The sequence below is a fragment of the Myotis yumanensis genome, unplaced genomic scaffold (genome assembly GCF_028538775.1).
Source record: "Myotis yumanensis isolate MYYU_CA2020_CCGP unplaced genomic scaffold, mMyoYum1.0.hap1 SCAF_9, whole genome shotgun sequence".
Taxonomy (NCBI): Eukaryota; Metazoa; Chordata; class Mammalia; order Chiroptera; family Vespertilionidae; genus Myotis; species Myotis yumanensis.
Window position 1 is genome coordinate 5,505,707 of NW_027223760.1, and position 25,048 is coordinate 5,530,754.

At 43.2% G+C, this 25,048-nt stretch overlaps 1 protein-coding gene and 1 non-coding gene across 2 annotated transcripts; both read right to left on the bottom strand.

Moving 5' to 3' along the window:
* Window positions 1-4,238: 4,238 nt before the first annotated feature.
* LOC139017177 (U6 spliceosomal RNA) lies at window positions 4,239-4,345 on the bottom strand. The gene has a single exon (XR_011472828.1). It is a non-coding gene; the product is annotated as a U6 spliceosomal RNA (small nuclear RNA).
* Window positions 4,346-8,395: 4,050 nt separating this feature from the next.
* Window positions 8,396-15,130, bottom strand: LOC139016093 (GTPase IMAP family member 7-like). The gene is made up of 2 exons (XM_070423705.1): window positions 15,032-15,130; window positions 8,396-9,864 (listed from the first exon to the last, which is right to left on the bottom strand). Exon 2 carries the CDS (start codon window positions 9,821-9,823, stop codon window positions 8,936-8,938), a length of 888 nt encoding a protein of 295 aa, XP_070279806.1. The 5' UTR covers window positions 9,824-9,864; window positions 15,032-15,130; the 3' UTR covers window positions 8,396-8,935.
* Window positions 15,131-25,048: the final 9,918 nt, after the last annotated feature.

The following is a 25,048-nucleotide window of genomic DNA, read 5'->3' on the forward strand; positions in this document are numbered from 1 at the left end:
CTGGAAAAGAAGGCAGAGGATGACAAGGGTGCAGGGAAATTTTACAAAAACCCTGGAGGGTCTCCTGAAAGAAAAGATCCTTAATTCAGCACAGGCAGGGGGCAGGGCCTGTAAAATCTCTCCGCCCTGTGGACCTGTGAGCTCAGCCCCTGAATGTCCCAGTCAGGCAAGAAAAGCCACAAATACCTTTAAATCTTCCCCAGAATTCCAAAATTTCAACCTAACACAGCAAAATCACAGAGCAAATCGAAGTCCCTAGTACACAAACATAGACAGAAATTTTTACTAAGTGGGCTGATGCCTCCTGTGATAGAGAGCAAACGTCTCTGAGAAAAATAACTCAACAGCGCTGCTTGAGACCCCTGAAGACCATCATGGGTTCAGCTTTCAGCAAATCAAACGTTTTTACCAGATGAGCTAACAGGAACAGAAAATCAAAGTAGCTTTCGCTTTCACACAGACCAGTTAATCACTCTCTCAGAATAGCCCAGACTGGAGCTGAGCAGATAATGCCCAACTCCAGATGGGCATGGCACCCATGCCCCAGACCAGAATTCTCAACCGACTTCTCAGTGAGAACCTACCAGAGGAGTTAAGGCTGCGTCCAGCCCCCACTTCTTGGTAGCAAATTGGCTAGTCCCACACAAACAAACAGAAGAATGAACCATAAGTCCTTAATAGAATCTGAATTCACTCACCTCCGGAGTCCTGATTCCTGATTGCCTGACAAAGTCCTATGACTTCTGGGGAGGTGATCAAGCTCCTCCTTCTACTTACTTGGAGTAGGCCTGACTGACTAGGGCCCCTACCTTACAGATTCTGTCAACAGGGTCAGAGGTGTCTGTCCACTTTCTCCAGATGCCGGCTGGGTCCTGGGCTGAGGTTTGGGAGCGCCTGGAGTTCCCCCAGGTTCAATTCTGCTAAAATCAGCAGTGGGTGCCTTCTGGAGGCCTGTCCTGCGCCTCTGGGCCCCAATCCTTGTCCACTCACCGGAGGCTAAACAAAACGCGGTTAGCTTCTCGGTCAGGGAACCATATGTTACAGAAAAGCAAAGAAATGCCAAGCACGCTTCCTAGATAAAGGGAGGAACCCATTTATTAACACTAGTGTCTAGTGGACTCTGGGAGTAATTTCCAAATCAGAGTGAAGTAACATACAGAGGCTTCGCTTTTTATCATCTTCTGGGGTCTTTGTCTTGCAGATATGGTTCCTCCCCCTTGTGGGCTTACAGAAAGGCCCCCAGGTGTTGGGGGTTCCCAGGTCATACCAGATGATCTGTTCTGGGGCCAGCGATAATGACCTGCCCCCCACCCTCAGGGCAGTGCATTGTTCAGTTTTTATGGCCTGACAGGGCTTGCAAGACCAGTTTCCTCCTCAATAGTGGGTGTCAGGGGGCTCCTCCTTGCTCAGCATTTTGTACAAATTCCTCATGTACAAGAGACACTCACTAAATATGTGTCATCATAACCTATGGAGATTTGGGATAATTGGTTCAAGGGACAGTTCCACAGCATAGAGTCCCAAATATTTCTTGTTCTTTTGGGGAACTTCCTGAGCTCACTTCCTCTTGCTTTATGTTCTCAATCATGTGTCACTGCCCTCTGTCTGTTTTGAACTTCACTTCTTTAGCTGGTTTCCACAATGACAATGTGTACAAAGCATTCTGTGGCCTTTAGCTTCTTCACTGGAGATTTGGGAAGTCACAGGGAGGGTCCCACAGGCAGCCCTGAGCATTCCTGCACCAAGCTGACTGTTGTCCTTTAGAAGAGGAAGAGCTTATCCCCCCACATCCAGGAGGGAGAAACCGTGGGTGACACTTCATCAATTAACTCCTTCACCAAAAGGAAAGGGGCTGGTCTCTTTCAGGATGAGACCATTCCCTACTATTATTTTTATTTTTCAAAAAAAGGAAACAAACTGCCCTCTCTCAATTTTGGCCTATCATGTGCACTTCATACTAATACATTTTTCTTTGGAAACACAGGAAACAGACTCTCCGCTCTCCCTTGGGCCAGTTGTGACCACTTCCTAATATTATTTTTTCTTTCTGAAGCAGAGGAAACAGACTGTCTTCCCTCCCTTTTAGCCAATGGAGACCAGACCTGACCTGCATTTTGTTTTCTGATTCATTCTCTAGGTAGACCAGGAAGTTCTCTTTAGGGTGTGTGTGTGTGTGTGTGTGGGGGGGGGGGGGGGGGTTGGAGTGGAGGGGGCGGCACAGGGAGGGAATCTGCTGAGTCTGACTCTTTTGGCCTCTTATCTTTGGTTGTCAGATGGCCCCACATGGCTCCCTTATCTTCTCAATCACTGATTTGATTTCTTCTTCGTATAACCTGTGTTTGATTCATTCCAGTGTATTACTCATTTCAGATATTGAATTCTTCATTTCTTACTAGTTCTTATGATTTCTATGTCATTTTTTTTTGTTTTGTTAATCCTCACTGGAAAATACTTTTTCTTTTATTTTAAAAAATTCTTTATTGTTTAAAGTATTACATAAGTCTCTTTTTCTTCCATTGACTTCTCCCCACTCACTCCCATCCCCAAGCAAATGACATGAACCCCATACTGTCTGTGTTCATTGGCTCTGCTTATATGCATGCATATAAGTCCTTTGGTTGATCTCTTACCATCCTCCATGCCTTCACTCTTATGTTGGACAGTCTGTTTGATGCCTCTATGACTCTGGCTCTATTTTTGTTCATCAGTTTATGTTGTTCATTATATTCCACAAATGAGTGAGGTCACATGATATTTATCTTTCGCCAACTGGCTTATTTCGCTTAGCATAATGCTCTCCAGGTCCATCCATGCTGTTGCAAATGGTAAGAGTTCCTTCTTTTTTACAGCAGCATAGTATTCCATTGTATAGATGTACCACAGTTTTCTAATCCATTCATCTACTGATGGGCGCTTAGGCATTGTCCAAATCTTAGCTATTATAAATTGTGCTGCTTGAACATAGAGGTGCATATATCCTTTCTGACTGGTGTTTCTGATTTCTTGTGATATATTCCTAGAAATGGGATTACTGGGTAAAATGGGAGTTCCATTTTTAATTTGTTGAGGAAACTCAAAACTGTTTTCCACAGTGGCTGCACTAGTCTCTATTCCCACCAGCAGTGCATGAGGGTTCCTTTTTCCTTCAGATCTTTGACAGCACTTGTCGTTTGTTGATGATAGCCATTCTGACAGGTGTAAGATAGTACCTCATTGTCATTTTGATTTGTATCTCTCGGATGATTAGTGACTTTGAGAATGTTATCATATGTCTCTTGGTCTTCTGTGCGTCCTCTTTTGAAAAGTGTCTATTTAGGTCCTTTGCCCTTTATTTGATTAGATTATTTATCTTCCTATTGTTAAGTTGTATCAGTAACCTGTAAATTTTGGAGATTAAGCTCTTATCATACATTGGTAAATATGTTCTCCCATGTAGTTGCCTTTCTTATTCTTTTCTTAATGGTTTATTTTGCTGTGCAGAAGCTTTTTATTTTGATGTAGTCCCATCTGTTTACTTTATCCTTAGTTTCCATTGCCCTAGGAGCTGTATCAGTAAAGATGATGCTATGAAATATGTCTGATAGTTTGCTGACTATGGATTCTTCTAAGATTTTTATGGTTTCCTGTGTTACATTTAAGTCTTTTATTAATTTTGAGTTTATTTTTGTGTATGGTGTATGTTGGTGGTCTAGTTTCATTTTTTTGTAAGTATCATCCAATTTTCCCAAAATTATTTATTGAAGAGACTGTCTTGATTCCATTGTATGCTCTTGCCTCCTTTGTCAAATATTAATTGAGCACAATGGCTTGGGTTGATTTTTGGGTTCTCTGGTCTGTTACCTTTGTCTATGTCTGTTTTTGTGCCAGTACCAGGCAGTTTTGAGAACAGTATCTTTGTAGTATAGCTTTATATCTGGTATTGTGATCCCTCCAACTTTGTTCTCCCTCCCCAGATTGCTATGGCCATTCGGGGTCTTTTTTTTTTTTTTAATTCCATACAAATTTTTGGAGAGTTTGCTCTAGGTCTGTGAAATATGCCATTGGTATTTTAATGGGGGTTGCATTGAATCTATAGATTGCTAATGTAGTATGGATATTTTACTGATGTTGATCCTACAATCCATGAGGATGGTATATTCTTCCATTTGTTTCTGTCTTCCTCTATCTCTTTTTTCAATGTCCTGTAATTTTCTGAGTACAGGCCTTTGACCTCCTTAGTTAAGTTTATTCTTTTTTTAAAAAATATGCAATGCTTCACAAATTTGCGTGTCGTCCTTGCACAGGGGCCATACTAATCTTCTCTGTATCATTCCAATTTTAGTATATGTGCTGCCAAAGGGAGTACAAGTTTATTCTTTCTTAAAATATATATATATATTGATTTCAGAGAGGAAGAGAGAAGGAGAGATAGAAACATAATGATGAGAGAGAATCATCGATTGGCTGCCTCCTGCATGCCCCCTACTGGTATGTGCCCTTGGCCAGAATCGAACCTGGGACCCTTCAGTCCGAAGGCTGACGCTCCAATCCACTGAGCCAAGCCGGCTAGGGCTAAGTTTATCTTAATTTTTTTGTTGCAATGGTAAATGGGATTTTTTTTTTTTTTTTAGTTTCTCCTTCTGTGAGTTCAATATATATATACAGTGGGGTCTTGACTTATGAGTGTCCCGACTAACGAGTTTTTCGAGATATGAGCCATCTCTTGGCCGATTTTTTGCTTTGAGTTGTGAACTAAAATTCGGGTTATGAGTCAGCTTCAGATACCCCACCGCTAGTTGGTGCAGCGAACGTCACAGTGAATGCCACAACATCAGCCCAGAATCATGTGTCTCACTCATCCACTTTTTGATGTGACATACGAGTAATTTGAGTTACGAGCTCTGTTATGGAACAAATTAAACTCGTAAGTCAAGGCCCCACTATATATATATATAGGGTGTCCCAAAATTCATGCAAGAAATAATTTTGATAGAAAACACAGGTTTATAATGAAAAATTATAAATTTTTTATTGATTCATAAAGTATACAGTATAGGGTTATGTATGGAATAGCATATCAGGTAAATGTCCTCTGAGAGCTTCTCAAAATGTCCAATTCTTGACCATGGTGCCAGATTGATGTCCCTGGACTCTCAGTAACACTCACAAACTGCTTTGATGTTTTGTGTTGAACGACTTGTTGAAGGATGGCCAGAGTATTTAAGATCACTAATTTATCCTGTCTCCCTAAATTTTTTAATTAATCTCATCACAACTGATGAAGTTAAATCACTATTCCGACCATATTTTGCACAAAAATTGCGAAGTGTAGCTGCCAAACCTTCGTTATTTTTAAAATATTGCTTAACAATGAAAACGTATTGTTCTTTCATGTAGCACTCCATTTTGAATAACCCTGAACTGTCAGCTGTCACACTATCTTTTTTTTTTTTCATTGGCAACACTTTATGGCACAAATGGCATAAAATTCGAATTTTGGGACACCATATATATATATGCCTAATATGCTAATTGTCCCTCCAACCCTTTGACCGTTCGACCAGTCACTATGATGCTCACTGACCACCACAGGGTTAGCTTCCTGCTGGGGTCTGTTCAATGGGGACTGGGCGAGATGAACTGGATATGGCCTGGATTCCTCCCACAGTCCCTCTTAGACTGGCTAACCTGTTGGGCTCCTTCCCTGGCCGGCCAGCCCAGATCTGGACTGGGTGAGATGGGCCAGACACACCCTGGGGCCCTCCTGCAGCCCCTCCCCTGCCCCAATCGTGCACCAGTGATGTCCCTCAACCTGGCCTGCACCTTCTCACAATCCAGGACCCCTCAGGAGATGTTGGAGAGCCTTCATTTTTCAGATACTTCATTTTTTATTTTTATTTATTTATTTATTTTTTAAATATATTTTATTGATTTTTTTTTACAGAGAAGAAGGGAGAGGGAAAGGAGAGGGATAGAGAGTTAGAAACATCAATGAGAGAGAAACATTGATCAGCTACCTCCTGCACACTCCCCACTGGGTATGTGCCTGCAACGAAGGTACATGCCCTTGACCAGAATCGAACCTGGGACCCTTGAGTCTGCAGGCTGATGCTCTATCCACTGAGCCAAACCGGTTAGGGCGATACTTCATTTTTTATATTTTCTTAAAAACATAGATGAGACTGCTGTTAAAAATCACATGTTGGTTCCAAAACTCCTGGGAGTAATCTGCAACTGGCCCCCATACAGAGGGCAGGGAGAGACTCAAAAGAGAAGCAGGCCATGGCAAATGGGTAGGTGGTAGTTTAATAAGCTAAGAAATTTACTTACAAGGCTTGTCTTGGGTGGCCCAAAGGCAAATATTCTCTGCACTTGCCTGCCAGATTTGAAAAAATTATGTAGCTGGGCTGAGTCAGGTACACCATCCAGGTGGAGAACCTTTGGGTTGGGTAACAATGTGATCCACATAGGTCAGCCTCCTGGGGCAAAGAACTAGGGTAAAGGAGGGCAAAGGATGGATCTGCAGAGGCAAAGGAAAAATATTTGGCAGAGAAGATATTCTTAAGTTAATGTTTTAATAGATATTTAAAGTTAGGTACCTTAAAAAGGAAAGAGGGAAAAAACAGTAAGAAAATTTCATAACTCCCAGATGCCCATGTGTTACTGGACAGGGACCGGCCCAAAGTGGATCTGCCTCAGGCTGGCCTGTAGTGTTTGGGTTCTTTTCCTTTTTTTTTTTTTTCTAAATTAATCTTTATTGTTGACAGTATTAGATATGTCCTCCTTTTTACCCCATAGTGTGTGGGTTCTTGATTTGGTGCAGGAAAGATTTCAAAACACAAGTCTAGGTGATTTTGAGAGTATGTTTATTAAAGCTGCCGTCAGTGAAATAAAAGAAGGGTTTAGGGTAGAAGAAGCCACAGCAGAGCGCCTAGGTGGGGCTGCTTTGGCTCTAGAAATGTTATAGGAAAGAACTGAGCCAAGGCTGGTCTGCTTCAGCTCCCTGGGAAGTCAGGGAAAAGGGGGCCTTGGAGACAGGATCAAGGGCTGAGCCTGGGTCCAGCTGCCACTGCCCACTATTCTGCTGACTGCAAGTCTCTCATGGGGAACCTTAGCATTTAAAAAGAAATAAAAAGTTCATACCTGGCCCTAACTGGTTTGGTTCAGTGGATAGAGCATCGGCCTGTGGACTGAAAAGTCCCAGGTTCAATTCCGGTCAAGGGCATGTACCTTTGTTGCAGGCACATCCCCTGTAGGAGGTGTGCAGGAGTCACCTAATCGATGTTTCTCTCTCATCAGTGTTTCTAACTCTCTATCTCTCTCCCTTCCTCTCTGTAAAAAAACAATAAAATATATTTTTTTAAAAAAAGTTCATGCCTGGAAAGGGGCATGAGCCTGCTCTAAAGAAGTGAGCTTTTTTATTTATTTTTTATTTTTTAAAAAATATATTTTATTGATTTTTTACAGAGAGGAAGGGAGAAGGATAGAGAGTTAGAAACATTGATGAGAGAGAAACATTGATCAGCTGCCTCCTGCACACTCCCTACTGGGTATGTGCCCGCAACCAAGGTACATGCCCTTGACCGGAATCAAACCCGGGACCCTTGAGTCCTCAGGCCAGTGCTCTAACTGAGCCAAACCGGTTATGGCTAAAGCAGTGAGCTTTTGTCCTGAGGGTTTTCTATCCCTATCCCTTGATTTTTGTTTTTGTTTTTTTATCAGCTTTCCAGGTGCTATTGTATATGCTGATGCACCAAAATGAGTGTATGGCGGAGTTTGGAATTATTCTTTGATCTGTTTTACTTTTATCTGAGGTCTGTCTGGCTTTAATGGGTTTTTGTTATTTGTTCCCTGACTTCATCTACCCTTGGGTTTAGCTGGCACAAATGGCTTTACTGGATCTTTGTGCTCTACTTCCAAGACCAGGATGATGTAAGCTATCTATCCTCTGGTTAGAGAGGAGAATATAAACCATTTGCTCTCAAGTGTCCTTGGTTGGTAAAGATAAAGTTTTGTGATTCGCAAGCTGGCTGCAAGACACCCAAACAGACTGATCTTATTTAATTTTCTTGTCTCAGTTTCCCCACTTGCCCAGGAATTTTCCTAGCTTCTTATTATCCTGCCTCACATGGACAACAGAACCATCTTGCTGGAGAAGCCTGCTGCTTCACTAACAAGGGGATCAGACACATGGACTAAAATAATGTGCATCAACAGTGGTGCTAACACTGATATATGAAGGGTTTCTCATTTGAATTGGCCTAAATTGAGCCTGTGAAATCTCCATAATGTATTATTTTATGATTATGCCATTTTCTAGCTTCTTCAGTTTGTTGGCACTGTGGGGATTGGTGGGGAATGATGGGAGGATGCTCTGGTTAGCTGTCACTGCATAACAAACCATCCCGAAGCCTAGTGGTTTAAAGCAACAACAGTCATTTATTTTTCTTTTGAAACCTGGGCAGGATGCAGTGGGGATGGCCCATCCTTGTTCTTTGCAGCTTCATCTGAGGTGGCTTGGTTGGCAGCTGGAGAATCTGCTTCCATGTTGCCTCACTTGCATGGCTGGCAAGTAGTTTCTGCTGTAGATGGAAGAGCAGCCAGGGGAGTGCGCCAGTGATTTCATGTCCTCTTCATGTGGACTCGATGGACAACTTGGGCTTCCTCACCACATGGTGGCCAAGTGACAAGGGCGCATACCCCAGAGAACAAGGAGGCATCCTCCCTATCTAACTTTAGAAGTCACAGCCATCCACTATTTGCCAAATCAGTCACAAAGTCCATGGAATTGCAAGGCAGTGGCACAGACCCATATAACTCAACAAAAGGAAAAGCAAGCTCAGATAATAAGAAGAATAGGTTGGATAGAAGATACTGTTATAACCTTTTTTTTGAAAATACAATCTACTACATTAACATATCATGGCAAATTAAAAAGAAAAAAAGAAAATATACACTATTTGAAAAACCTATGCCATAGACTTGAAAGCATATTTCTAATCCTTTGTACAATATCTGCAAATATATTCTTTTCAGCTTGTTCCCTTATATCTTTAATTTGTTCTTCATACTTCATCTTTAGGACTTTTATTTTTTTCTCTTTTTCTTCCTGTGATATTTTTCCCGGATCACATTGCTTTTCTGTTAGTTTAATTTCCTTATCCAATTGCTCAGCATAGATTTTCTTCAAGGCTTCTGTCTGGCGTTTCAGCTTTTCATTTGTGTCCTTGTATATGTCATCAGAAAAGTAAGCCTCTTCATTCTTCCGCACCATTTCCTCTATCAGCTCCACCAGCTCCTGCAATTGAGCTTCCTTCTCAGCCTCATCTGCAGTCTTGTTATTGAAGGCACAGCAGCGGGACCCACACTCCTTGATGATGTTTTGTAGGTTCCCATCTGATTCGTCTAAAAAGTCACTCAGTGTCTTACCATCCAAATCATCTTTGCGAGTGAACAACAAGATCATGTGCTTCATGGCCGCCACCCCAAAGATGGCCTTGATCAATGCAACCGTTCTCTGCTCCTCCTCCGTGTAGCGGCCCAGCTGTAGTACCAGGATGATGGCATGAGGCCCAGGGCAGGAGAAGAGGACACACCTGCTGATTTCCTCACAGGTGGTCTCCAGTGTCTCCTTGGTGTCAAAGAGCCCTGGGGTGTCCACAACAAGAAGGTTCCTCCCCTTCCAGTGTCGCACTTCTTTCTGACATTCCTTGGTAACAGCGTGGGGAGCAATTTTAGAATCATATTTTCTGCTCCCAATGATGGTGTTTCCTGTTGCACTTTTCCCACTTCCCGTTTTCCCCACCAGAACAATCCTCAGAGTGTTGTCCTGAAGACCAGCCATGTTTGTTTCAAGAGGTTCTGTGCTTTAGGCTTCCACAAGACCTTATGAAGGGAGGAGAGTGGAGAAAAGTCAACTTAGCTAAGTGGGAACCATTCCCAACCCCTTTTCTTCGTTCTTTTCCTCCATGAAAATTTGTAATGATCTATTACTCATTATAAGAATGGAGAGATGACACAGTTCAATTATTATGGAAGAAATAATAGAGCAGAGTCTCCCCATAAAAGAGTACATGGTCCAGATCCTTTCACAGGGGAACTCACTTCAGGCTTTAAGGATCTGATCATCTCAATGTGATGTGAGCTATTTCTGGTCATATTAAAAAAAGAGGGGAATCTTTCAATTCTTATATGAATCAAGTGTTATAGTGATCCCAAAGGCTACCAAAGACTTCACCAATAAGTAAAGCTAAAGATGTGTCTCATTTGGAAATATTAATACAAACTTTTTAAATAAATTATTTGACACTAAAAAAGTAATACCTGATGATTTTATGATTTATTTCAGAAATACTAGGATGACGCATTACGGGAATTTTGATCATAAGATTTTCCTCTATAAGTGATAAAAAGTGGATTATAAAGTCTTTGTATGAAGAAAAAAAATAGATACTTCCCTAACATGATTTTATATAACTAAAGTTAATTTTTTGGGTCTGTATCTTTTTTCATGCAAGTGATAAACAGTGGCTTATAAAGTTAAGTATCACATTATAAACTTCAAATAATGGATTATAAGGTTCATTTGGATGAATGAAAAAGAAAGTTATCTGTACCTATTAAGAAAAACAGCCCCTGGCATGGCTCAGTGGTTGAGCATCAACCTATGATCCAGGAGGCCACAGTTCGAATCCCGGTCAGGGCACATGCCTGGGTTGTAGGCTCAATCCCCAGTGAGGGGCATGCAGGAAGCAACCGATCAAGGATTCTCTCTCATCATTGATATTTCTATCTCTCACTCCCTCTCCCTTCTTCTCTGAAATCAATAAAAATATATTAAAAAAAAAAAAAACAACAAGAAGGGAAGACTAGCTCTTTCTGGAGTCAAGCATCATAGTTTCTATGATTAAAGCACTATGATGTTGGTTCATGGATAGAGAGAACAGTGAAATAAAAGCATAAAATTAAGAAATAGACCAAATTAATCAGACTCTATTCATTTATATTCCATTCCATTATGTTACAGTTAGATTCAGTAAGGCAGCATCTCACATAAATGGGAGGAAGATGGACTAATAAAGCAACTTTGGGGTAACTGTAAACCATTTGGAAAAAGATAAAACTACATTTATTCCCTCATGCCATTCAAGTTCCAGATCGATTAGAAGTTTAAATGTAAAAAACTAATCCATATAAACAATAGAAAAAAACATGGGTAATTTTTTTTTTGTAAAATAGGGAAAATATTTATAAGATTTGAAAAAGAATAAGGAAAAGGATTAATAAGTATGATTACATGAAAATCTCACACATATGTAGGATAAAAAAATCATAGACAAAATAAGCAAAAATGCCACACCAGAGAAAGAAACATTTTCCAACTTATATTAAAGGGGTGAATATTTCTGTTATAGGTGTAAAAGATCAATCGAAGGACTTATATGTATGCATATAAACATAGCAAGTGTACAGAAGACACTGAGGGTTTGGGTAAGAGCTTGTGCCAGGATAGGGGAGGCCAGGGGAAGGTCAACGGGGAAAAGAAGAAGACATATGTACTACTATTTGTAATACTTTAAAAAAGAAAATAAAATTTAAAAAATTTAAGAAGAACAGAAACAAAAACCCTACAACTCAATAGAAAATGGACCAAGATATAGGAATAAACACCCAGAGAAAAAGAAATTAAAGTGTGTCTTGAATATATCAAAATATATTAACATACACTCATAATAGGGAAAATAAATTAAAGCACAAAAAGTAAAATAAATTAAAATTACAACTCTATTTATGAGGTGAGATACTATTTCTCACCTCCAGGTTTGGCAACAATTTAAACATTTGCTGGCCTAATCTTTAGGTAAAGGTATGGCAAAAGCAGGGCCTCTCCTGCATGGCTGGTGAGAATGGAAAAACAGTCCAAACTCTACAGAGAAGTCAGCACTGTGCTGCAAAAGTAAATATGCATTTTCCCTTTGATTGTCAATCCCCAATTTTAGGATTCTTCCTAAACTACACTGACAAAAAATATAGAAAAAAATGCATAAATCTATTTATTGCTTCATGCTTTGTAAAAGCAAAAAGCCAAAAACCTATAAAATGGCCATTTGTAGGAATAAACTAAGGTATATTCACATATATTACAGTGAAGTATTGTCCAACTGTGAAAAGGAGTGAGATGTGTCTCTATGTACCAGCATGGAGAGATCTCCAGGATGTATCATTAAGTGAAACAAAGCAAAACAGAAAAACAAAGTGAAGAAAATAATGTAGAATTTACCTACCATTTCTCTAATAAGAGGAATATGAATTACATATATAAAACATAATATATATTTTTTCATATATATGAAAAGGTAATAGCAGGATACTCTGAAAACTAAACCAACAAAACATTATTTACATGAGAATGGGAGAAGCAGGGTAGAGGTGACAGGGACAGAAGCTGGAAACTAGATGTCTTTGTTACACTAAGGTTTCATAGCTTTGATCTTGAAATCATGTAGGTAGTTTACATAATTAGACAACAAAAGTTATGTTTTAAGATATTGAAAGCAAATGAAACAAACAAATCTAATTGCATTTTATATGGTGGATAAACCACATAAGAAATTGGTCTAAGTAACTTGAAAATGCAATAATTTCATTGTCCATATCTAGAAGGATTGTACTAAGGCCCCCTCAACCGCCCCCCAAAAAATTCAAAACCTGAATTAAAAAATTTTTCCAAAAAAATCCTATTTTTAGTGTTTTGTGTGTGTGTGTGTGTGTGTGTACTTTAAGTCCATTGAAAAGGCATAGAGTTAATGATGAGCCCAGTGACAGAGAGCACCCTTAGTGCCCAGAGTGTAGTCTTCAAATGCCATTCATTTCCCACCAAACAATTAGGGCTCTAAGGAGCAAGTATTGATTTTAGGAGTAGGCAGGAAATATCTGAGTTGACAATTTCTCTTGTCAACTAGAAAGCCAGGATGCTCTAAAAAATCTCAAGGAATTTATCAAAAGGACTTATGAGTGAACTTTAAGAGAATCCAACTGGACAAAGATGGGACAATTTGAGTATCAATAATAATTCCAATGAATCAAATGTATCAAATATGTTGAAATCCATGAGTTCATAGAAAGGCCTTCTTCTTCTTTTTTTAAATATATTTTATTGATTTTTTACAGAGAGGAAGGGAGAGGGATAGAGAGTTAGAAACATCAATGAGAGAGAAACATCGATCAGCTGCCTCCTGCACACCCCTTACCAGGGATGTGCCTGCAACCAAAGTACATGCCCTTGACCGGAATCGAACCTGGGACCTTTGAGTCCGCAGACCGACGCTCTATCCACTGAGCCAAACTGGTCAGGGCAAGGCTTTCTTCTTAAAAGTAGTCCATAACCCCATTGGGAGCCTGCGAGGAAAGCATTTCATTGTTCTGAACATAGACAAAAAAAGGGAAAGGATCAAGCCTTCTGATGGAAGTTGACAGCTGCACCCATGAAGTATTCCCACCAAAAAACAGTCAGACCTGAATCTGATCAAATGTCTCCTTTAACATAAATTCACACAAAACACCAGAACTAGACGAGCAGGTGAAATCACACCGTGAGGATGAAATCAACAAAATGTACCTTGCCTAGTTCTGTTGGATGAAAGACTTCCTTTTTCTCACCAGAGAAATTTCCCAGAAAGTAATAGGGAAGGTTGGAAACCTACATATTAAGATAAATTTAAGAGAAATCAAACAATTGCAATTTATGGATCTTATTTGGATCTGACTTCAAACAATTTTTTAAATTATGAGACAACCAGAGAAATCTGTATGCAACTGGCAATTTTCTAAAATTTCTACTTGCTTTTTGAAGCCTGATTATGTTAATATTTTAAATGGTTTCAAATATTTACTGAAACAATGTCTGATGAATGCTTCAAAAAATGTGGGGTGGGTAGGGAGTAGTGGGTACATAGATGAAACAAAATTGGCATCTATTGGTAATCATTGAAGACTGGTGTAGGTACATGGAAGTTCCTTGTACTAGTCTCTTTATCATTGAATAAGTTAAAAATTTTTCCACAATAAAAATTTTAACCTGTGTAATAAAACCACTATTGAATATTCTCTACTAAGCACCCTGAAAAATGTCTTATACATTATCTCACGTACTGCCCCAAAATGCTAATTTTATTTTTCTAACTTTTAAAATAAGGACATTGATGTGGCTCAAAAATACTTAGGCATTTGCCCATGGTCACAGTGCCAACAGTTATCAGGCAGAGAAGGGATCCAATTCAAAGTCTGTCTGACTACCACTTCCCTCCTAACCACTGCACACAACAGCCTCTTCTTAGTTTCTTCTCAGGCCCATGATTCTAAAATCCCATAGAGTGAGAGTTAGATCAAGAGAGGACAGGGAAGGAAGTCCACACTCTTTACAGAATGGAGAACTGGCAGGAAGCCTGTAACAGGGAAGTTAACAGGAGGGTTTCACATACATTGTTTCTCCAGAATAGCCAACCCTCTCCCCACAACACCCTCTCCTCACCTCACATGTCACACTACTGGGGTCACAGTTTCTACTAAATGATGGGAAGGATTCAGCAACCTGCAGTTTAGATTTTCTCTGCCCTTAGTGGTGTGGGCAACCCCTAGAGTCATAACACCCTGGGATCCCGCTTCTTTTTCAGTAAAAAGAGGGAGTTAGACAGGGTTGTCTCCAAATTGCCTTTGAGCTCTAAAGAACTGCCTTGGGGGCACTCATTACCTGTCCAGGGAAGAGGAGGACTTATCAGGCAGCCCTCAGTGTCTATCACAGCAGCAAATGCATGAAGGTGCACAAGTAAGCACAAATGTGTCCTGTTTAAATGAGACGTGTAACATTGTGCTAATAAAACTCCTGACTCCCCTCTCTACCATGTGCCACTACCCTCTGAAAGCACTCCACCCCCCACTGTGCTGCTGGCACAGAACCAGGTCTCTCCTGAGCCAGAACCCATGCTCTGCACACTCCCTGAAACTACGGACCTCACAGCTGTTCCACTCAGGACCCCTTCTCAGCCAGACTCACCTTCTTTACCACGAGTTGATGAGCTCTCAGGTTTTCTCCAAAGAATCTCTTTGTGTGTGGGCTTTTGCTTTGACTGTGAGGATGAAGTGTTTGCATCCTTTTAACCCGCTGAGCCAGGAAGCACAGATGGGGTGGAGTCAGTAGAGGAACTGTTTGCCTTTAAAAAGACAGTCATATTGCCCCTAATTTAGTGAGTGCTTCAGATTAGCCAAATTGAAACCTTTTCCTCCTTGTGCCCAATCTCACACCCAAATTTCCAAAGCTATAGTGGGTGTTTTGGGTTATAGTGGTGGATCCAAAACGCCCTATTAAAGGGCCTAAACCTTGCCCAGAAAGCCAGGCACAGTGTCTGTCATCTTCCCTGGTATAGTGGGAGACTGTGGGGTCATTCTGGAAGAAGGAAGTTGAGTATGTGACTTCGTGAATCCTCAGGTGTTCACTAGGGATGGCCCAATATGGGTTTTGGGTCTATTCTTTCAGGAAGGTCTCATGTTAATCATTTAGAAAGTAACAGGACTCAGTTACAAAGCCAAAGTAGTCTAAACCACTGGGAGCCATGGAGAAAAGAGGAGAGGAGGCTTGGAAAAATATTCTCCAGTAAACATGCACGCTCTCTGTTTTTTGTTTTTTTCATATGGGTCTTGCAAGATTGAAAGTTTGTATGACCTGACAACTAAACATGCACCTGAGGAATAGATGCAACTTTCCCTCTTAATCTTCCTACCTTCTCTCACTCCAGAACCAGACAGAGTCAGCTTACTCTAGATTTACCAGTGGATGGATCCATTAGGCTCTGAAAATTGTTTTTAGGTGAGATACAGGTTCTCATGGTTCACAAGATTTTCTAGTGAACCATGAACCATGAACCATCACCATAAAAATACTGAGTTTTTATTATATACTAGTGACCCAGTGCACGGATTCGTGCACATTGAAAGGATATTAATTAGAAGGTGGATGGCAAGGCAGGACTGGGTTGGACAGGCAGACATGTCCTGGAGCCAACCTCCCATGGTCCCTCCCCTCCTGCCCACACTTGGGGCTGCACCACGGGCTTGAAGGGCATCTGCAGAGTGAGTGGGATCCATCCTGCAGGGATGGGCTGAAACCAGCTCTCTGTCATCCCCTGAGGGGTCCTGGAGTGTAAGAGCTCCTTCCTCTCTGGTTCCAGGTTGTGTCACCCAAGAACTGCAGCTGCCAAGTCATGGCAGTTCAGCAGCTCCTCTGCTGAACGTCTTTTCCCTGGTGGTTAGTGCACGTCATACCCTCTGGCTGGTTGGATGATTGCATGGCTGCTTAACATTATATATATATACTAGAGGCCTGGTGCACAAAACTTTGTGCACTCGGCGGGGAGAGGGGGGTCCTCAGCCTGGCCTGTGCCCTCTCACAGTCTGGGACCCCTCAGAAGATAATGACCTGCTGGCTTAGGCGTGATCCCAGGTGGCAGAGGGCAGGCCCAATCCCTAGGTGCAGCCCTGGGTTGGGCTCAGAGCAGGGCCGACTGGGGAGTTGGGGCGCCGCCCCGTGTCATGCACAGAACAGGGTGGATTGGGAGGTTACGATGCCACCTCTAGTCATGCTCAGGGTAGGGCCAATTGGGAGGTTGGGGCACCGCCCCCTGTCACACTCAAGGCAGGGTCGATAGGGAGGTTGCGGCGCCACCCCCTGTCACGCACAGAGCAGGGCCGATCAGGGGGTTGGGGCGCTGCCCCCTGTCATGCACAGAGCAGGGCCCATCAGGGGATTGGGGAGCTCCCCCCTGTCACGCACAGAGCAGGGCCGATCAGGGGGTTGGGGCGCCGCCACTGTCACACTCAGGGCAGGGCCAATGGGGAGGTTATGGCTCTACCCCATCACACAGAGAGCAGGGCCCGTGGGGTGGGGGGTGGGGGTGGGGGTTGGGGCGCCACACCCTGTCACACAGAGCCACAGGGCGATCAGGGGGTTGGGGAGCTCCCCCTTATCAGGCACAGAGAAGGGCTGATCAGGGGGTTGGAGCGCCTTCCCCTGTCACCAACAGAGCAGGGCGGATAGGGAGGTTGTGGCCCTGCCCCCCGTCACACACAGAGCTGCAGGGCGATCAGGGGGTTTGGTCACTTCCCCCTGTCACGCTGATCCTGGTGCCGGGAGGCCTCGCTGCTCCGCTGATCCCAGTGCTGGGAGGCATATTACCCTTTTACTATATAGGATAGAGGCCTAGTGCACGGGTGGGGGACGGCTGGTTTGCTTTGAAGGGTGTCCTGGATCAGGGTGGGGGTCCCCACTGGGGTGCCTGGCAAGCCTGGATGAGAGGATGATGGCTGTTTGCATCTGGTCACACCCCCTTCAGGGTGGGGGTCCCCGCTGGGTTGCCTGGCCAGTCTGGGTGAGGGGCTGAGGGCCGTTTTCAGAATGGTGGGTGACTGAAGCTCCCAACCTGTCCTTTTTTTCTTTCTTGTTTTATTCTGGGCCAGCTTTAGCTCTGAGGCTTGGCTCCAGCTCTGAGGCCTCGGCTGCTGAAAGCATGTTTCTGGCATTTGTTTACCTTCTGTATTTGAAACAATGTTGTGGTCCTGCTGGCTGAAGCCCTGCTGACTAAAGCAGGTTTCTAGGGTTTTGTTTAGCTTCTATATGTGTTACAATGTTGCTTAGAGTTGCAGCTGAGAGGCTAGCAAGGCAGGCGGGGAACCTGGCTTCCTCCATCACTGGAGCAAGCAAGCCTCCTTGTTCGCATCAGCTGCCTGGCTGCCAGCAGCCATCTTGGCTGGCAGTTAATTTGCATATCTCCCTGATTAGCCAATTGGAAGGGTAGCAGAGGTATGGCTAATTACCATGTCTCTCTTTTATTAGATAAGATAGATTTTGTTCACTAGGTTGAGAAATTTGATCAATCAATGTTTCAGCATCAGGATAGGTACTAAGAGGACCATATGTCACAGGAAGTAGTGAACAATAGGGTGGTTACCAATGGACGGAAGCAGCTGGCTTTGGAAACTATGGTGTTAATAACCATATCCTTGGACCAATTATTGGTGTTAATGACTTGGGTTACATTGAAGGCCCCCAGGTGACAGTTTTTTGACTTCCAATAAAGACAGAGATCAGGACCAACTATGTAATTTGCCAGGATGTGCACAAATAGAAAATACCAGGTCCTTGGTTGAAAAACTGTGAAGCATTTCAAGATGATATTACAAAGCATTAAACCATGTAAGGGTCCCCTCTAATCACTGGGCCTTGTACAGCTCTACGAGTCACACACCCAGGAAACTCACCTTGACAGGCTGCATATATAAGTTGAGAGCAGAGCCAGAACCACATCTCCTGCCCCAAATAGCTCCACCATTGCCCAGTTTCACTTCACTCTCCACATTCCTTGAATGAAACTTGTCTTGCCAGGAGCTGCTTTGGGTGTTTTCCTGGTCAACCAATTGCTTCTCCAGGTATTTCCCCAGGTACACTGTTAAGTTCCTTAGAGGGAGGAGCGAAGTGTTTGAGATAGAACCCGCTGTGGCACAGTGGGTTGGAGCACTGTCCCAAGAACCAGAAGGTCTCAATTTCAATCCCTGGTCAAGGTGTATTGGAGACAACTTACTAATGTGTCTCTCTCACATCAATCTCTCTCTCTCTCTCTCTCTCTCTCTCTCTCTCTCTCCCTTCTTCTGACTCTAAAATCAATTAAAAAAAAAAAAAGAATCCACAGGGTACAGGATACAGGTCTTGAATGGTACCAGGCTTGAGGTCATTGTCCACAGAGGAGCATATGAAACACAACAGTTCCATCCCTGAACCCTAACTTAAGAGGGATCTCCCTCTAGAAGACGTGTGATAGGAGTGTTGCCTCATATTTCTCCTGCACTGTTCACCTGGCCATGCTCTTCAACACTAGGAGCTCCTTTCCACACCCAGCTCTGCTGTGAGCCACCTGTCTCTCTGCTGCTGGTTCCCACCTGCAACTCCATGAAGGTGCCCTCCCCCCTCCAAGGATGCTGCTCCTTCTACATAGTCAGACGCAAAAAGATGAATGTGGAGAAAACCACAGCTTCTTTTGTTACATTTTCCATTTATTCTTTTTACCACTTTATTCTTCACATCATACACATATGGCAATGTGGATGTATGTGGATTTTTCCAAAGGTTGTGGGTTACTTAAAAAAACACATTTCTTTAACTTTTACCAGAGTCTGCCTTGTGGAGCTCAGCTGCTAAGATTCAGATAAATTCAAAGCTCAAACATATTACAACATTGCAAAAGTGATAAGTATCACATTATAAACTTCAAATAATGGATTATAAGGTTCATTTGGATGAATAAAAAAGAAAGTTATCTGGACCTATTAAGAAAGACAACAAGAAGGGAGGACTAGCTCTTTTTGGAGTCAAGCATCATAGTTTCTATGATTAAAGCACTATGATTAATGCACAGTGGGTTGGAACACTGTCCCAAGAACCAGAAGGTCTCAGTTTCAATCCCTGGTCAAGGTGTATCGGAGATGGAGATAATAGACTCCTCATCCTGTGCTGACTCTCCCACAAATCAACAATTGAACTTGTTATACCAGTTGCCTATTGCTTCCATAACAAATTAAAAAATATAGTGGCCTGAGGCAATACTAATGAATTCTCTTAGAGTTCTGGAGGTCAGGAGCCTGAAATTAGTCTTATGGAGATAAAATGATGGTATCATTAGGGCTTATCTTTCTGAAGGCTCCAGTAGACAATCCATCTCTTGCCTCTTCTAGCTGCTAGAAGCTTCCAGAATCCATAGCTTGTGCCCACACCACTCTAATCTCTGCTGCTATCATCACATTGCCTTCTTCCTCCTTTGATCTTCTTGCCTCCATCTTCTAGGGACCTTTGTGATTACATGTAGTACCCACGCAGATAGACAATCTCCTCATCTCTAAATGATTAACTTCATCACATTTGCAATAAGATAATATTCATTGGTTCTGAGGATTAGGATGACAATCTTAAAGGGGGTAATTTTCAGGATACCACATGTGGATACATTATCCTCTCTGCAACTCACTTTCATAGTCTTTAAAATGGAGTATTTGCTTCATAGGCTTAGTGTTAGTACAAAAGCACGGGGTGCTGTTGTTAAAAAATACGTAAAATGTGCAAGTGGTTATGGAATTGAGGGTAATGCACAGAAGCTGGGAGAATGCTGAGGGACCTGATACAGAAATTTTAGATTTTCCTTGAAGAAACTAACAATGGGAATGTGAATATTAAAGGTGAGATCTCAGATCAAAGTGAGGACCTTGGTAATGACACTGGAAGAAAGGTGATACTTGACACAAAGTGGGGGAAAGATGCTGAATTTGATTCTACTGCTCGGTGGAAAGAAGAGCTTGTAAGTGATGAACTTGAGTCTTTAGCTGAGGAGGTTTCCAAGCACATTGAGGGGGCACAGCCTGGTTTCTCCTTGTAAAATGCAAAAGGCAAGAGATCAGAGTTATGAATCCACCAGCCAAGGACCTCCAAGGATTGCCAGCAGCACAAGGACCTGGCTACCAGCAAGGGAGGATCCCCCTAACCCTTCAGGGAGACCATGGCTTTGCCGACCTTTTCATGCTTGACACCCTGAACTATGGGACCATACGTTTCTGTGGCTTTAAGCTATGCTCTTTGTGGTACTGTGCTATGTCAGCCCTAGGAATCTCACACAACACCTTGCTCCTTCCTCCACCTTTTCTCCTGCCCTCCTCCTATTCCATCCTCTCAGCATCCCAGAGGTTTCCCCTTCTGCATGAGCTTGTGTTTATTAGAGTAATCCTTCCCAGCCCCACCCACTCATCTGGTCCAGTAGGACCACAGAGGCTGCTGATGAGTGTACAGGTGGCTTTCTCAGAAACCTTTAAACTCTGCATGACCCGGTTTCTCAGTGATGTCTACCCTGCTCAGGATTCCAGACTCTAGATCCACCCCTTCCCCATCCTCTTTACTTTTACCCTTTCTGGACTCAGGCCCTTTACAGAAGAATTTAATAGTCATCAAAAATTTTACAACACAAAAACAAAACCAAACACATCTTTCTTTTTGAGAGAGACAGAGAAAATGAAGGTTGTGGCCATTCTAGGTGAGGGGCTAATGGCTGTTTGCAGGCTGTCCACAGCTCCTTCAGGGTGGGGGTCCCTGCTTGGCTTCCTGGCCAGCCTGGGTGAGAGTTGATGGCTTATTGCAGGTTGGCCACAGCCTCTTCAGTGTGGGGGGCCCCCCTGGGGTGCCTGGCGAGCCTGGGTGAGGGGCTGATGGCTGTTTGCAGGCTGGCCACAGCCCCTTCAGGGTAGCGGTCCCCACAGGGGTTCCAGGCCAGCATGGGTGAGGGGCTGATGGCTGTTTTCAGGCTGGCTAAGCCCCCCCGAGAGGACCCTCACCCCATGAGGGTGTGGCCAGCCTGGGTGAGGGGCTGATGGCTGTTTGCAGGTTTGCCACAACCTCTTTAGGGTGGGGGTCCCTGCTTGGGTTTCTGGCCAGTCTGGGTGAGGGGCTGTGGGCCGTTTTCAGGCTGGCCACTGCCCCTTCAGGGTAGGGGTCCCGCTGGGGTGCCTGGCCAGCCTAGGTGAAAGATTGATGGCTGTTTGCAGGCTGGTCAAGCCCCCCAGAAGGGACCCTCACCCCATGAGCATGTGGCCATCCTGGGTGAGGGGCTATTTGCTGTTTTCACCCATGCTCCCAGTGTAGGTTGGAAACAGGTATCTGGGATTTATTTAGCTTCTATAATTGAAAATTTTTTGCCTTTTGCAGAGGCCACAGCCAACCAGGGCTGGCAGGAAGCTTGGCTTCCTCCATCGCTGGGGCAACCAAGCCTCAGGCTTGCTCCAGCTCCTTTGCTTCCAGCCACCATCTTGGTTGGGTTAATTTGCATATATTAGCTCTGATTGGCTGATGGGCATGGCTTGGGCATAGTGAATGTATGGTCAATTAGCATCTTTGTCTTTTATTAGTGTAGACTAGAGGGCTGTTGCACGGAATTCGTGCTAGGGGCTCGGGCCTTGCAGCCCCGGCTTTGTCCGGAAGGTCGTCCAGAAGGTTCTTTGGTTGTCCGGTCTAATTAGCATATTATGCTTTTATTATTATTGATAGTTCTAGAAATCTTAATGAGAGCAATTATGTATGAGAAAAGGCATCCAAATCAGAAATGAAAAAGTAAATTTGTCTTTATTTGCAAATGACATGATTTTATATGCAGAAAATCTTAAAGACTTCACAAAAACAACACAAATTCATGAGAAATAATAATCAAATTTAGTAAATTTGCAGGATACAAAATCAATATAAAAATATAAAAAATAAGTTTCATTTTTATATGCTAATAATGATTTATAAGAAAGACAAATTAAGAAATAATCCCATTTACTTTAACATCATAAAGAATAAAATACCTAGGGGTAAATTTTACCAAGAGTTGAAAGACCTTGGAAACTACAAGACACTGTTGAAAGAAATTAAAGAAGACACAAATACATGGAAATATATTTTGTGCTTATGGATTGGAAGAATTAATGTTTTTCAAATGTCCATAGTGCTTGAAGTGATTTATAGATTCAATGTAATTTCTATCAAAATTCCAATGGAATTTTCACCAGAAATAACAACAACAACAAAAAATTCTAAAATTTTTATAGAAACACAAAAGTCTCTGAATAGCCAAAGCATTCTTAAGACAGAATAACAAAGCTGGAGGCATCACACATCCTGATTTCAAACTATATTACAAAGCCATACTAATCAAAACACTGTGGTATTGCCATAAAAACAGACATAATAATCATAAAACTGAGACCCCATAAATAAATGGTCAGTTAATTTACAACAAATGAGTCAAAAATATACAATGGGAAAAGGATATTCTCTTCATTAAGTGGTGCTGGGAAAACTGAATACCCATGTGCAAAAGAATAAAATTAGAAACCATACACAAAAATAAACTCCAAATGGATTAAGACTTCAGCATATGACCTGAAACCATAAATTTCCTAGAAGAAAACAAAGGGGTAAGCTCCTTGACATTGATCGTGACAATGATTTTGTGTTATTTAACACCAAAAGCAAGGAAAGAAAAGCAAAAGTAAATAAGTGGGACTACATCAAATTAAAAAGGTTTTGCACAGCAGAGGAAGCTATCAACAAAATGAAATGGCAATCTTTAGGATGGGAGCAATCCATAACCTATTATAATATGAGAGGAATATGCAAATTAGGCCAAGACTCCATAACAGTCATGACTGCTTGGCCAGGGGCAAGGGAGAGTGGGGAGTGGGCCTGCAGCCAGGACATGAGCCTGTGGTGCCTCCTCTGGAGTTGGGGAGCTAATGACTGACAATCTTGGTCCTCCTCCAACAACCCTTTCCAGCAGGCATGGGGTTGCTGAGACCCAGGTGGGCCTCTGGTCACAGATCCACAGCTTTATGAGACCAACTCTACCAGACCGCCCGGAGGCCATGTGGCTGGGCCACAGGGTGCCCGTTCAAAATGTGACACAGAGAGGAGGCGTGGGAGTAAATCCAGAGAATGGGATGTGGGGGCTCAAAATTCACTTCCTTTGGGCTTTGTCCTTCTTGGCCTTGGTCCTTTTCTTTTGGGCCTGGAGCGCAAGCACTGCAGGAGAGAGGGATGGATGAAGGCTGAATGTGGAAGAAAGGAGGTGACTCAGGTGAGGGTGGAGACCTAGCAGAGGCACCAGGCCCACTGCGGGCCATCTGAGGGAGTGCCGGTGAAGAGGCAGGTGGGCCAAGGGGTGCAGAGCAGCGCTGCAATACCCTCTATGAGGACACCCCACAGAGGCGCTGCCTTCACCAGCAGGCTCTGGGTGACATCTGCAAATGCCACTGCAACCTCTAACATTCTGTGCAAAGAACTGACCCTTTGCCCCTCTGGGTACCAGGCTTGATAGGAGTGTGCTGTCACCAATGCCACAGATCAAAAGCAAAAACCTGGCTAGGCAGGGTGCACCAGAGGGAGCTTGGCCTGGGGCAGGGGACCTGCGGGCGGGGATCTGCCTTGCCTGCGGGGAGCGAGATTTTGCAGTGGCCCCAAGACATGGGTCGGCTGGTCAGGGAGCAAGGGGCATGGAAAGACGCCGGGCGGAGGAGCGTGGACCCACAGCCCTGAGGCAGGGGTTGAGGGGTGGGGCCACCTCAGTGGAGGGGTGCTGCACTGCAAGGTGCCCCACTGACTGACACAACTGACTGATGTGATTCAGAGAAACTCCCAGTGCTAACCTGGCTTCGTCCCAGTGGCAGCTTTTTCACTTCAGAGGAGGGGGCTCCTGCTCCAGCTTTGGCCCAAAAGCAAGCCCTCGCCCGCCCTGTGCCAGGGAGGCACATGCCTGTGTGGTGAGTGGGAAGCCTACCACTTGCTCCAGAGAAGGAGAAGGGGGGACAGTAAAGAATGGGGGCGGGGGTGGTGGAGAGGAAAGAATGTGGAGCATCTGTGATGAAGAGGTGCTTGAAAACTAGGTTCAGAAGCCTGACAGAGAGGTTTGTTCTGTTTGCCCCGCGGCTGCTCCTTAGGAAGGGCAGAGCTAGCACAGCTGTGAGGGCTCCATGAGTGCTGAGTCCAGTTCCGCAGACAAATGGAATTGTCCTCAGTTTCCTGGTCTGTAAAATAGATTAAGCGTGTCCCAGTGCCTTCCCTGAGCTTTGAGGGCCAATTGAGATACTATATAAAGAAAATGAGGGAAGAAGTGAGAAAGAAAAGGAAGGACAAGCAACATAAAAGAAAGATTGGAAGAAACCTGTAAACCTATTGTCACTTAAATAGGGAATAGAGTCAACAGTGTTGTAATGACGGTATGATGCCAGGTGGGTACTGGATTTATCGGGGAATACTTTGTAAAGTATATGATTGTCTAACCACTATTCCATAACTAATATAAAGCCTGAAACTAATACAAAATAATATTGAATGTAAAGAAATGAAAATAGGACTGAAATTTTTATAAATTTCACAGTTTAAATAAAGGCTGTAAAAGAAGGAAGGGGGAGAATAAAAATAGTGTTTTACATTTTATCACTTTATCTTTTC

What these genes read in the sequence shown, in the direction of transcription:
- LOC139016093 (XM_070423705.1), bottom strand. Translation starts at nt 9,823, where the DNA reads ATGGCTGGTCTTCAGGACAACACTCTGAGGATTGTTCTGGTGGGGAAA.